Source organism: Mytilus edulis, chromosome 3 (assembly GCF_963676685.1).
Source record: "Mytilus edulis chromosome 3, xbMytEdul2.2, whole genome shotgun sequence".
In the NCBI taxonomy this organism is placed as follows: domain Eukaryota; kingdom Metazoa; phylum Mollusca; class Bivalvia; order Mytilida; family Mytilidae; genus Mytilus; species Mytilus edulis.
Window position 1 is genome coordinate 83054831 of NC_092346.1, and position 13830 is coordinate 83068660.

Below are 13830 nucleotides of genomic sequence, written 5' to 3' on the forward strand. Positions count from 1 at the left end.
CCTAAGAAAGGGCCCGCTCGAGTCACGCTTCAGTGATTCCCTATATAAGCAACCATTTTTTTCCCCAAAAGGGGGGCCCGGCCCCCTGCACCCCCCTAGATCCGTCTCTGGCTAGAATCGTACTATGGTCTTGAACAGCGTTGTGTAAACGTGGTATAGTCGTAGTGGAAGCGTAGTTGGGTCGCGGTGAGAACGTGATGTTCGTAGTGAGAACGTAATAACGTCGCTGTTGTGAGATCGCGAACTCCGAAACAGCGGTTACGTCCTCTTTACTATGCTACGTTGACTTTAATGATAGTTTAGCGAAGCAACGTCACCACTGTTTTGGAGTTTGGTGAGATCGTAGCGAAGTTATCTCCGAATAGAATCACGATTTCGCTACGCTCTCGATACGTTCTCGCTACGATGGTACAGCGACCTTAGCGATCTTATCACGTCCTTTCTGCGCTCTCACTACGCTTCTATTGCGACCTGATTTCTCCACGAAAGCAAAAATAGAACAATAGTTTGCTTTACAATATAAACGGTAGCAGTCCTTTTGCGCCAATTACTGCCTATATTTGATCTTATCCACGTACGTGTACATTCACGTGTATTTATATGTTTACTTTGATAAACACTGACCATTGGTCCGAGTTGGACATTTAACTTGAAAAGCGAGATAGGATTTATTTGTTTATCAAACTATTGTAAACAGTTTATAATCATTTGAATCAGTTTTCAGTACAGCTAAACAACTATTTATAAGGTGAATATAAATATATTTCATATATTTGTAACTGTTTCTTTTTTGCTTAAGGAGTAACCACTTTATATTCAGTTAGTGAACGAATGACAACAAAAATAAATTGAATGATATTGAACTTGAATGTCCTATATTAAATAGTTTGGGTACACGTACACGCGAAGACAGTGTACTGTGTTTAGTATGTACATGTATAACCTGAAGCAAGGACTTACAACTAACATATAATTATACGTCTTTTCCTGAGGGACAGAAACAGTGATAATCATCTCATTACTTCGATGTGATGTCCTTTCGTAAATGGTCATTTTAGGTTGATAAACTTTTACTATAATTTGAAATTTAATTTTCAAACCTGCGTGCTACATGTGCTATAAAACATGGTTAAAGAAACAAACTTTTGTTTTTATAAGATCCACATTGTCTATGTTAACCAGTACAATTCCATTACATATGGAGAATATCTTAATTAAAACTCTTCCCAGGTTTACAAGACGTTTATGTTTATTCTGTATACATTATAGTTTAAACACAACCATATTTGTCAATATAACCTTCCCATGAACTACTTTAATGTCGAAATAATAAGGCACAAACGGAAAGTGTACCGGTCATTGGCCTGATAAAGTTCTGTTTTGTAAACCTAACAAACACTTGACTAGTGTAGAAGTTGTAAAAGGATTGAGGCGAAATACTTCACAAAAGAATTCAATCTAATAAGATTATAACTTAACGTGATATTTTTAAAACACGTGTCCGTTCACGAGGTCTAGGTTACCGTTATGCAAGTATGTTATGAAACATTTAGATATAAACAAGACCACTAAACATTTTATATAACAGTCTAAAGAAACTTTTGAAAGGTTCACACGGTAAGAAAAATAATTCATTCTTCAATTGCATGAATAATTATTATTTTATGTTTTACCATGATAAACGACAATATTTAAAATTATTATTATTATAAGAGATTAATATTTCTGGGTTTTTTTTAATAATCAATTAATATTTGTTTATGTACAGTGAATGAAAGGTATAACCTTATTATTTCTAACTTCATATGAAGTTTAATTAATTAATTACTAAGACGGCCTTTAACTTTCTATGTAGCCTGAACTATCAGAAGCCTCTGGTTTTAATGGTTTTAAATCGACTGTGATCAAGTTCAAGCAACTTGTAACATTGTCATAAACACGTTTAACAAACAATATAGATTACAATTTAAAAGTGACCGTAGAAGAGAAATACCACACGCTTTACGAAAACTTATAGGGTCAATAATATGAATCAAATATTTAAAAAGAAAGGTTTGTCAGTTATTTAATAAAAAAAGATATAAAAAAACACTTGTCCTCTGAAGTCGTATTACTGCATTTCGGTACCATTTGATAATTAGAACTACCACTGCCAACAACTGTTCGATATTACAATTAATGTCTGCTACCGTTTATAAAATGTATAAATTCGTTCCAATAACGCAATTTGAGTGTTAAAGTTTAAAGTCTGTTATAAAGATTGCATTAATTAATGAAATAATACTAATTTGTTTCAGAATATGGATCGCGTTACGTATGTTGTGTTACTGGTAGCGGCATGTGTTATGTACGCTGTGGCAACCATCTTTAATTCACTATCGGGAGGCGGACCAAATGGTAAGTATTTAAAACAAAATATGTATCATAACTATCAACTTCTACCATGACTGATGAAGAACAAGATGGAATGAAAAAGAGTAAAAAGATTTCACGCAAAACATAAGACAAAATGGAGTTGATAAATTCGTATTAATGTGTTAAAAACAAATTACACATGCAGTTAGAGAAGCGATTTGTAATGGGTTCATTTTAACGTTTTGATTTTAATAAGCATCCCTGACAGATTGCCACGTGAGTTAATGCTTTTGGCGACATCCATCCGTTTTACATTTTGGTCCTCCTAAGAAAAAATAAACAGAGGACACTCCAACTTTGCAGAATTTTTTCCAACACCCCTGTCCTTTCCAGTTGTTTATAAAACTTGCTTTACAATTTGTTTTTATTTCATTCCAGCAATTTTTAAAAGCAGTACTGGAGACATATCTGACAAATACTACCAAGAGGTTACACCAGCCGGTTGGACTTTCAGCATCTGGGGTGTCATATATATATGGGAAACATTATGGCTAATTTACGCAATAGTCAATATATTCCGGAAGACCGAATCAGGATTCGTATTCAACAACCCAGAATTGATGTCGGCGCCATTTTTCGTTATATTTACGATCAACATGGCTATGAATCTAGCCTGGATTTTTCTGTTTGATAGACAATATTTGGAGCCATGTCTAGCGATTTTGTTTCTAATGTACGTTACTCTTTACATGTGTCTGTTCTTAAGCTACAGAGCGTTGGATCAAAATCTTCAGAGCCTTCAAAAGCAGGAAAGGAAAGCAGATATTTGGTTAACCCGAATATTGGTCCAAAATGGATTATCCGTTTACGCAACGTGGTGTACAATTGCCACAAACCTCAACATAAGCATGGTACTCATATATAGAGGTTCGTTAGACGTTTCAGTTCATGATGGCGGAACTGTAGCTCTTTCAGTTATTGCTGCACAGATACTTGTATTTGTTGTATTAGACTTTTTCTTTTGGGACAGATACACACGATACACTTTAACACCATACTGTGTAGTCATTGTTGCTTTGATTGGAAGTTTGACCAAAAACTATTCTGAGGGTAACAGAAACACAATTTTCACCATCGTTTTGTTGTCAATAGCCGGTGCTATTTTCATTATCAAAATAGTTCTTACAATAGTGAGACACATCAGAAATCCATTGAAGGGCATGGATATCTCCGAAACAAAAGAAAATTTAAAGAATCAAGTTGTCTGAATTTCTCAAAATGTTAAGGCCTTATGCATAATATTGACTGAACTAAAATTTTAGGATTGTCGTTTTACGCAAATCCTGGTGCTAGCGAAGTATCAACTGTGATAATGATCAGATACCTCTATTTTCGTAAGAAGAACAAAATTGTGTACTGTTGAATGTATGTTTTTTTTTTATAATTCTATAATAGTTATTTTAGTAATAGAATAAATAGCTTTGTACTTTCTAGTTTAATTCGTCTATATAACTCAATATAACACCCCAGACATGTTGTTTGTTCAGAAAACACAAAGACGAACTGTTTGCACGAACATTTCACTTTGACTGTGAAATTTCCCGGGGAGGTAGGACCTCATAGCATGGTTGTAATTTTAAAATACATAATAAATCAGCATTTTCAATTAGCAGTTAGCAGTTTTATATTTTGAATTGTGTGCTTATTCAGTACTACACTAGTTTCTTGGGATGATCTTCCGACACCAACACCAGAAAATTAATTTCTATGTCTCGCTGACAGCGGCATTCATCTAGGAGGGAACAAAATATACATACAGGTCTGTTGGAGGCAATACAAGCTATTTTTTTCTATGATTGTTAAAAGCAGGAAGAAAAGCGAGATCGATTCTTTTAGCAAGAACAAATAAATTTCATATAGCAATATTTAACATTCACGATAAAACATTCAGTGTTTTATTTTCCATCGAAGTTTTTATTTCGTAGGGAAAAAAAACTTACAAAATAGATAGTGATATGGCTGAAATAAGAACTGCCACCAAGACCCCAAAATGAACTGCATGCGACTTAAACGTTATTAGTACTAGTATACTATTCTTTTCACATAGAACCAGCGTATATAAATGTATGTCATACTACCACTAAACATAAAGTTTTCTTAACAGCAGCCAGGTTGAATACTTTTAGATTATTTGTAGTAACTGCGATCATTTTGAAAATACATGTACGCTGACCTTATATATAGTTGTTAATTTCTGTGTCATTTGGTCTCTGTGGAGGATTGACTCGTTGGCAATCATACCACATCTTCTTATTTTTTTCATTTATTTTGAGCATTTGTAATTGATATACCGTTATTTTTAAGTGATTATCTTATGTTGAGTGTAATGCTCTATCTTTTCACCAACTACATGCATTATAATTTTTGTCTAAGAAAAAAACGCAGCACGTAAACAGTTCATAATAATATGGTATAATTTCGCGTCATTTGTCAATGACAGCGACGTCATGACAATTCACAACACATGATTCAATATGGAGAGCGATAATAATGTTGTTGAATCTTCAAAAAAAATAGTATCGCCTCTTATGGACAGAAAATTAACACAATTAGAGGAAAAAGCGGCTGTTTTAGAAAAAGATTTTGAAAGCATATTGAAGAGAACTAGCGAAATTGAGCTGTGGGCGAAGCAATATGAAATAAAGGTAAGCCCTAAATTTATCCTTACTCTAAATCTAAGTCATTACACATACCTACTTTTCATAATAATCATAGGCCTAAACCTTACCATTAACTGAAACAAACCTTGTCTCAAGTTGATTGATTTAAGCCATTTCAATTGGTATGTTATAGTGTGTCTTTCTAAGTTATGATGTTACAATATTATTTCAGTTTAGGGTGAAGGTCGGCGCCTGTTTAATCGTTTAAACCCGCTGCACTTGTTTGCACCTGTCCTAAGCTAGGAACTTGCAGTTCATTGGTTGTCGTTTGTGGATGTGGTTCATATGGTTTCATTTCTCGTTTTATAGATAAGACCGTAGGTTTTCTTGTTTGAATGGTTTTACACTAGTCATTTTGGGGCTCTTTATAGCTTGCTGTTCGGTGTTAGCCAATGCTCCGTGTTGAAGGCCATACTTTATCACTGGACTAGTATATATTTGTTTAGGGGCCAGCTGAAGGACGCCTCCGGGTGCGGGAATTTCTCGCTACATTGAAGACCTGTTGGTGACCCTCTGCTGTTGTTGTTTTTTATTTGGTCGGGTTGTTGTCTCTTTGACACATTCCCCATTTCCATTCTCAGTTTTATTTAACTTATAATGATTTACTTTTACAAATTACTAAAACATAAAGAAGTACTGTTCAGGGGCCATAACGAAAATGAAGAAAATGAAGGACACAATACTTCACCGAAAAAATGACATACAAAAAAAGACAACAACGAAGAACGTTGACATGCATATCAATATTTTGGTCATTTTTATAAATTTCCAGCTTACAAAACTTTGAATTTTTCGAAAAACTAAGGATTTTCTTATCCCAGGCATAAATTACCTTAGCCGTATTTGGCACAACTTTTTGGAATTTTGGATCCTCAATGCTCTTCAACTTTGTACTTATTTGCTTTTATAAATATTGTGATATGAGCGTCACTGATGAGTCTTATGTAGACGAAACGCGCGTCTGACGTACTAAATTATAATCCTGGCACCTTTGATAACTATGTACATGTTGTAGAAAGTCTCTGACTTAGTACACAATGTTATGAGGTTTGACAAATTTTACGTACTCCTACTTCTTCCTTGCATTATACCATAACTTGAACAATGAAATAAAAGATGTCATACAATTCCGAAAGCAGGAACTACGCGCAGAGCGTTGGTAGCCATAAATTTTGGTATAATGTTCAAATTAAAAAAAAAAGAAAAGAACAGAGATAACGACCCTAATATGTATGATGAATCCGCTTAGAATTAAATTTGGCAGTATGTAAATACTGGTAGCTAAACAAATATTTGAATGGTTTTTACCATCCCATGTGACGTTGACCTAAATATCATGTATCTCATTGAAGTTAACTTAAAGCTCTGTTTATATAAGCTTATAATATGAATCGAATATTTTTAAGGATTTGTGATTCGTTAAAACTTGATGAGCTGTGCATTTGCATTAATTTAGTTTGCACGCCAATAATGTAAGCACAGCAAGAACTCGGTTAGCAGATTAAAATTTTGTGTAATCAATGGTTTTTATACGACCGCAAAATTTTAATTTTTTGGTCGTATATTGCTCTTACGTTGGCGTCGTCGTCGTCGTCCTGCGTCGTCTTGCGTCGTCTTCCGTCGTCGTCGTCGTCCGAATACTTTTAGTTTTCGCACTCTAACTTTAGTAAAAGTGAATAGAAATCAATGAAATTACACAAGGTTTATGACCACAAAAGGAAGGTTTGGATTGATTTTGGGAGTTTTGGTCCCAACATTTTAGGAATTAGGGGCCAAAAAGGGCCAAAAAGGGCCCAAATAAGCATTTTCTTGGTTTTCGCACTATAACTTTAGTTTAAGTGAATAGAAATCTATGAAATTTTGACACAAGGTTTATGACCACAAAAGGACGGTTGGGAATGATTGTGGGAGTTTTGGTTCGAACAGTTTAGGAATTAATTAGGGCAGGCATTACCTGTAAATGGGGACGAAGTCAGTATAAATTATTTTTTTGTAACTTAAATATTTGTTAAAAAAAAAGAAACGGAAATACCGTAACGTTTCCGATTTTGGTTCTGTTGTTAGGGATTTTAGTTGTGACGTTATTTAAATTATGACGTCATATGCAATGTAAACAACGAAACGCTATCATCAGGTAACGTTTTTTTCATATCAAGGAATTATTAAAAATGAAATTGGTACTGCGCGTTCCTTCCTATTTTATACTAGACTGATAAATATATATTTTACTCAAAGTTTCATACAAACGAGACCGGAAAAAGGAAGTACATTGTACATTTCTGCGCATGTCCGGGATTTCAAAACATGACATAAAAAAAATTGAACGATTTTGAGTTCATTAGTACAATTTTCCCGAATTTTTTTTTTTATTGAATTTTCTACTGTTATTGGGGACTTCGTCCCCATATTAAAGACAATTAAACTTGTGTCATTTCATCATTAATTAGTTATATAGGTAAGTTTTACAGGTGACTATGCTATATTTTCTTCTTAGGAGATTTTATTTTACAAGAAACAAACATCTGAAACTGGCAAGACACGTTGTTATTTTGGAAGATAAAAATATGGCGGGTGTTTTCCGCTTCTGAAAATAACTGACACATTTGCATCCTATTGGCTATTTAAATATAAAATTACCAACAATAGTATCTATGATGATAGGAGTCCCTAAATATTTGCATAAATACCCATCACTCCTTGTAAAATTGTAACTGAGGCTGCGAAAAGGAAGCACATAAATCGACGCCATTTTTCAACAGATTAAGGTTTCTGAGCTCACGAAATCCTACTAATATGAGGCAGGCATTACCTGTAAATGGGGACGAAGTCTGTATGAATTATTTTTTTGTGACTTAATTATTTGTCAAAAAAAAAAGAAACGGAAATACCGTAACGTTTCCGATTTTGGTTCTGTTGTTAAGGATTTTAGTTGTGACGTTATTTAAATTATGACGTCATGTGCAATGTAAACAAAGAAACGCTATCATCAGGTAACGTTTTTTCATATCAAGGAATTATTAAAAATGAAATTGGTATTGCGCGTTTCTTCCTATTTTATACTAGACTGATAAATATATATTTTACTCAAAGTTTCATACAAACGAGACCGGAAAAAGGAAGTATATTGTACATTTCTGCGCAGGTCCGGGATTTCAAAACATGACATAAAAAAAATTGAACGATTTTGAGTTCATTAGTACAATGAAAAATTCGGTAAATTTTCCCGAATTTTTTTTTTTATTGAATTTTCTACTGTTATTGGGGACTTCGTCCCCATATTATAAATAGAAATCTATAAAATTTAAACACAAGGTTTATGACCATAAAAGGAAGGTTGGGTTTGATTTTGGGAGTTTTGGTCCCAACAGTTTAGGAATAAGGGGCCCAAAGGGTCCAAAATTGAACTTTGTGTAATTTCATCAAAAATTGAATAATTTGGGTTCTTTGATATGCCGAATCTAACTATGTATGTAGATTCTTAATTTTTTGTCCTGTTTTCAAATTGGTCTACACTAAAGTCCAAAGGGTCCAAAATTAAACTTAGTTTGATTTTAACAAAAATTGAATCCTTGGGGTTCTTTGATATGCTGAATTTAAAAATGTACTTAGATTTTTAATTATTGGCCTAGTTTTCAAGTTGGTCCAAATGGGGGTCCAAAATTAAACTTTGTTTGATTTCATCAAAAATTGAATAAATGGGTTCTTTGATATGCCAAATCTAACTGTGTATGTAGACTCTTAATTTTTGGTCCAAACAAAAATAAAATTATTGGGCTTATTTGATATGCTTTATCTAAACATTTACTTTGATTTTTGATTATGGGCCCAGTTTTCAAGTTGGTCCAAATCAGGATTCCATATCAAGTATTGTGCAATAGCAAGAAATTTTCAATTGCACAGTATTGCACAATAGCAAGAAATATCTAATTGCACAATATTGTGCAATAGCAATTAATTTTCAATTGGGGTTATCTTTCTTTGTATAGAATAGTAGTTGATAATATATGTTGGAAATTTGCCAGACATGACTATGATGTCATTTTCTATTTTTATTTGCCAATAACTTTATGTAAATAACTCATTGGAAATTTGCCAATATAAAATGTTGCTGATGAAGCTTTTTTTCCTTATCTTATCTAAAATGTTTTTAGATAATGTATGTTGGACATTTGCCAGACATGACTATGATGTCATTTTCTATTTTTATTTGCCAATAACTTTATGTAAATAACTTCATTGGAAATTTGCCAATATAAAATGTTGCTGATGAAGTTTTTTTCCCCTTATCTTATCTAAAATATTTTTAGCTTAAAAGTTGTGTCCATACTTGTTCTCATTTCAGATTTCATAAATAAAAAGAAAATTTCTTCAAACATTTTTTTGACAGGATTAATATTCAACAGCATAGTGAATTGCTCAAAGGCAAAACAAATTTTAAGTTCATTAGACCACATTCATTCTGTGTCAGAAACCTATGCTGTGTCAACTATTTAATTTTAGATTTAAATAAGTTTGAAGAAGAAATCTTTAATTGATTTGTAAAATCTTGACATTTGTTTTGTGTAAAAAAAACCATATAATGTCAAAAATTTGATCACAATCCAAATTCAGATCTGTATCACGCTTAAATGTTTTGTCCATACCTGCCCCAACTGTTCAGGGATCGACCTCTGCGGTCGTATAAAGCTTCGCCCTGCGGAGCACCTGGTTATAATTTTTTTTAGTATTTCCTGTCTATTTGTATTACTTTATTCACGTATCTGGCGATGACATCGATATTTCTAGGATTTTCGTATACGGATATGGATATATATAGTAAACTGCACATTGCTAGAAAACAAAGAAACATCGATGTCATCGTCAAATACGTCAATAAAGTAATACAAATAGACGGGAAATACTAAAAAACAAAACAAACAAAAATCATTGATTAACAAAATTTTAATCTGCTAACCGAGTCCCTGTGGTAAGCACATGACAAACCGCATGTAACTAAAGCACATTCTAGATATCCCAAAATTTACATTGGTCATGCAATATTTGTTGATTGACACTATAACAATTGTAGCCTTGGGTTGAGGTCCATACGATGTTATATATCGATCCAGAGAAGCATATTCTATCGGTCGTATGATAAAGATTTTCTATGATGAACAAATAAAATTAACGGTAACAATTTTTCTTGCACCAGATGCGCATTTCGACAATACATGTCTCTTCAGTGATGCTCGTGGCCAAAATATTTGCAATCCAAAGCATATATAAAAGATGAAGAGCTATAATCCAAAAGATCCAAAAAGTATAGCCAAATCCGTGAAAGGAATCAGAGCTTTGCATGAGGGTGAAACATTCCTTAATTTATAATAATTTCTAATATTTTGTAACAGCAAATTTTAATAACACATTAAATCCGTATTTTCATGCCAGTACCGAAGTACTGGCTACTGGGCTGGTGATACCCTCGGGGACTAATAGTCCACCAGCAGAGGCATTGACCCAGTGGTAGTAATAAAATTAACGGTAACAATATTTCTTGCACCAGATGCGCATTTCGACAATACATGTCTCTTCAGTGATGCTCGTGGCCAAAATATTTGCAATCCAAAGCATATATAAAAGATGAAGAGCTATAATCCAAAAGATCCAAAAAGTATAGCCAAATCCGTGAAAGGAATCAGAGCTTTGCATGAGGGAGATACATTCCTTAATTTATAATAATTTCTAATATTTTGTAACAGTAAATTTTAATAACACAATAAATCCGTATTTTCATGCCAGTACAAATCTTCATGTTGCCAAAAATGTATATATTGCTCTATACATTGGTGAACCGTCCTTTATTGTGTTTATTCGATTTTGGAATGGGAATACCGTTTTCCTGGAGACCACGTATAACACGAAATTATAAAATATTGTTTCTTTCTCCAAATTTTTATTGTCTTCAAAATAATACCAATAATTGGCAGATGTGTAAACACAAACAAAGAAGTTCTTAGAACGGTAAGATTCTCTTAGGTTTGACATAGGAACGTATGTGAAAACCAATGACAACTGATTTCAAAGTAATACGTTAGTACTTTAGGTTTTATTTTATTTACCTTTTATTCTCATTACGTGCTTTTTGTATTGTCATCCGATAAATTTTTTTTATGTGGCCCAATTTTTTTTTTTAATTAACATGGTTAAGGATACATACAGAAAAAAAAAACGAATTCACACTTTGCTGACATTAACTTTATATCCTGCTATTTGATAAAAAATATGATTACAAAATATATATTAGCTTTTTTCAATATTGACTTACTTTGTAAGTTTTTAGTTATACACAGAAAAGGCAAAATTAGTCGAATAGAAAGATCAAATTAATAAACAGAATTTCGACAAAAAACGAAAACATAGCTCTTCCAAAGGCTTTTGAAAAATAAAGATAAAAAATAGGTAATTGTACTTTCTCTTGCCATAATAAAACTTGACACTACTTTCTGTGATTATGTTTTGAGTGATCTCCCCTTATATGTATGAAATACATGTAGTATATCTGAATTTGTCAAACAAGTTGTAACAAGGAGATGAAATCGGATACTATTATTCATTTGAATGAAAAGGCTTCCAAATAAATGTCTATTCTGCCTCAAAATTTGCCTATTTCAATGAAAATGTGAATCGCTTGTTTTATGTTATTGTACAAAGATGTTAGGAACTCCAAAATACTACCTTAAATAATATTTGCTTACTTCAACCCTTATCATTAGGTCCTGCATTTATACTATCATAAAAAGACGATTTCAAAGATTATGTATATAGTCGACCTAGCTATTCATGACATTCATGTATTCAGTTCGAAAATGATGAAATATTATCTTCGTCATAATGGAAATAAAATGTTCGCTTTGTATACCAATGTTTAGTTACAGCCACGTATTATACAGTAGGACAACCGGAAGCGCACGAGTAAGGATTTCGGTGCTCAGTGATGGCGCCTTCTTTAATTTAGAAAAAATCTATAATTTTACAATTTATTGACACATACTGTTATTTTTTAAGGGATATCATATCTAAGGATTCACCACTACATGTAATTTGAATGATTTTACTTTAAAAACAGAAACTCTTCCAATTTCTAAATCTACCGACCATGCAGGGAAAAATCTACAAAAAATTAAGACCCCTGCATTAAAATGGGAACACATTTTTGCCCTGGCTTGATCAAAATCAAAATCGGAAATTCTATGTTCAGATATAAAAAAAAAATGAGACTTCCTTTTATTTTAATGTTCGAAAATGAAAATAATATATAAACTGATATATTTTTCTCATATAGATATGCTTACAATCAACAGTATTTATCGTTGGTACTTTGTCGCCAACGAATATAAAAAAAAAATACAAAAGTGCGCCATTTTTCAATTGACGTCGGCCGACGCAAAATAGTCCAAATTTCGGCGTAGAACTACTGAGCGCCGCCGAATCACATTTTGGCCAAAAAGGCACATCCGGTTGTCCTACTGATATGGACGTGGTTCTCGGTTATTACAATTTAAGCATTTACAATTTATGCATTATTTTTCATATCATCATATAGTAACAATAACATACATGTATATGGACGTGTTTCATGTTTATCAATGTGAATAACAATAAATAAAAGCGCATTGTCCAAATACTTATTAATCGCATCCGTCAGTGTGTTTCGACCAACACGATGACGAAATATACAATTCTTAAATCTATGTTTCAGGTTAATGAAGAAAAAAGACTGATTGGTTTGTTGCATACTCTTGTCAGACCAGGAGACAGACGTGCAACAAGTCTAATGAATCATGTATCGGTCTTCTTTGACGAGGTTTTGACGAGACTAGAAAACAAAGGAGTTCGATATAATAACATAAAATTCTTGTATAGAGACTTAAACAAACCAGAAGTTAGTTCTACATTAGACACAGTTTTAAGTGACATGACTTTTACGTCAGACGAAGTAAAGGATGTGAGACTTATCATTGAACTTGTACATTCAAGGGTGAGACGAAAAACAAAACTAATGGGAGCATACGAACTGCAGTGTGTAGAGACCGATTCATCTTTTATGCAACAGGAAATCAAAGTGTTCTTGCAAGTAAGAGACGAAATAGACGAACCGATGAGAAAGGTACTAAAAAAGATAGTATCCTCGTGTTATACCGAAAGCCAAGAGGCCAAAGGGGACCAAAACAACAACACTTAATCATAAAATACGTCACAATGACCAAAATAAAGTTATTGGAAACAATATTCGAAAAAGTTATATATACATTTTTTTATATACTAGTTACTAAATGGAATTCTATGAATTTCCAAACATATCTCCAAATGAAAGTATAATATTGTATAGGTTCCTTAGTGAGGGTCTGTTTGTGTCGGATATGTTAATCGATATTACTATATCTCATAATGTACAATGTTGTTATCCTTCAAAAAGTACCAACAACTGCTAAAATAAATGGAATTTTTCTCATGTGTTTTTCCCTGAATAAGCAAAGTTACGAAATCCAAGTAATGCAGACATAAATGTTGAATTAAAGGAGAATCAGTTTTCAGGCATGCTGCGGACTTTTTGTACCTTTTAAAATACCTAAACTATAAGATACCTACCGTTAATAAACTACCTAATTATGTATGATTTAGGAGTAATAGGTGCACATCAACAACACTGCAGAGCGGGGGTTCTAGGACTTGTATAAAGGAGGGTTTTATCTAACTTCGTAGATATATATATATA

The 13830-nt window shown here is 32.9% G+C and overlaps 2 protein-coding genes across 3 annotated transcripts; both read left to right on the forward strand.

Annotated features, from left to right (window-relative positions):
• The first annotated feature begins 705 nt into the window (after window positions 1–705).
• On the forward strand, window positions 706–3848 carry LOC139514550 (uncharacterized). Of its 2 annotated transcripts, none has more exons than XM_071303923.1 (3): window positions 706–748; window positions 2298–2397; window positions 2794–3848. In XM_071303923.1, the coding sequence occupies exons 2-3, from the start codon at window positions 2301–2303 to the stop codon at window positions 3621–3623; spliced, it is 927 nt and encodes a 308-aa protein (XP_071160024.1). In that variant the 5' UTR covers window positions 706–748; window positions 2298–2300; the 3' UTR covers window positions 3624–3848. The 2 variants fall into 2 exon arrangements, with proteins under 2 accessions (XP_071160024.1, XP_071160023.1); XM_071303922.1 differs by lacking the exon at window positions 706–748 and adding an exon at window positions 1403–1617.
• Window positions 3849–4856: 1008 nt separating this feature from the next.
• LOC139514551 (uncharacterized) lies at window positions 4857–13341 on the forward strand. The gene is made up of 2 exons (XM_071303924.1): window positions 4857–5060; window positions 12814–13341. Exons 1-2 carry the CDS (start codon window positions 4890–4892, stop codon window positions 13294–13296), a joined length of 654 nt encoding a protein of 217 aa, XP_071160025.1. The 5' UTR covers window positions 4857–4889; the 3' UTR covers window positions 13297–13341.
• Window positions 13342–13830: the final 489 nt, after the last annotated feature.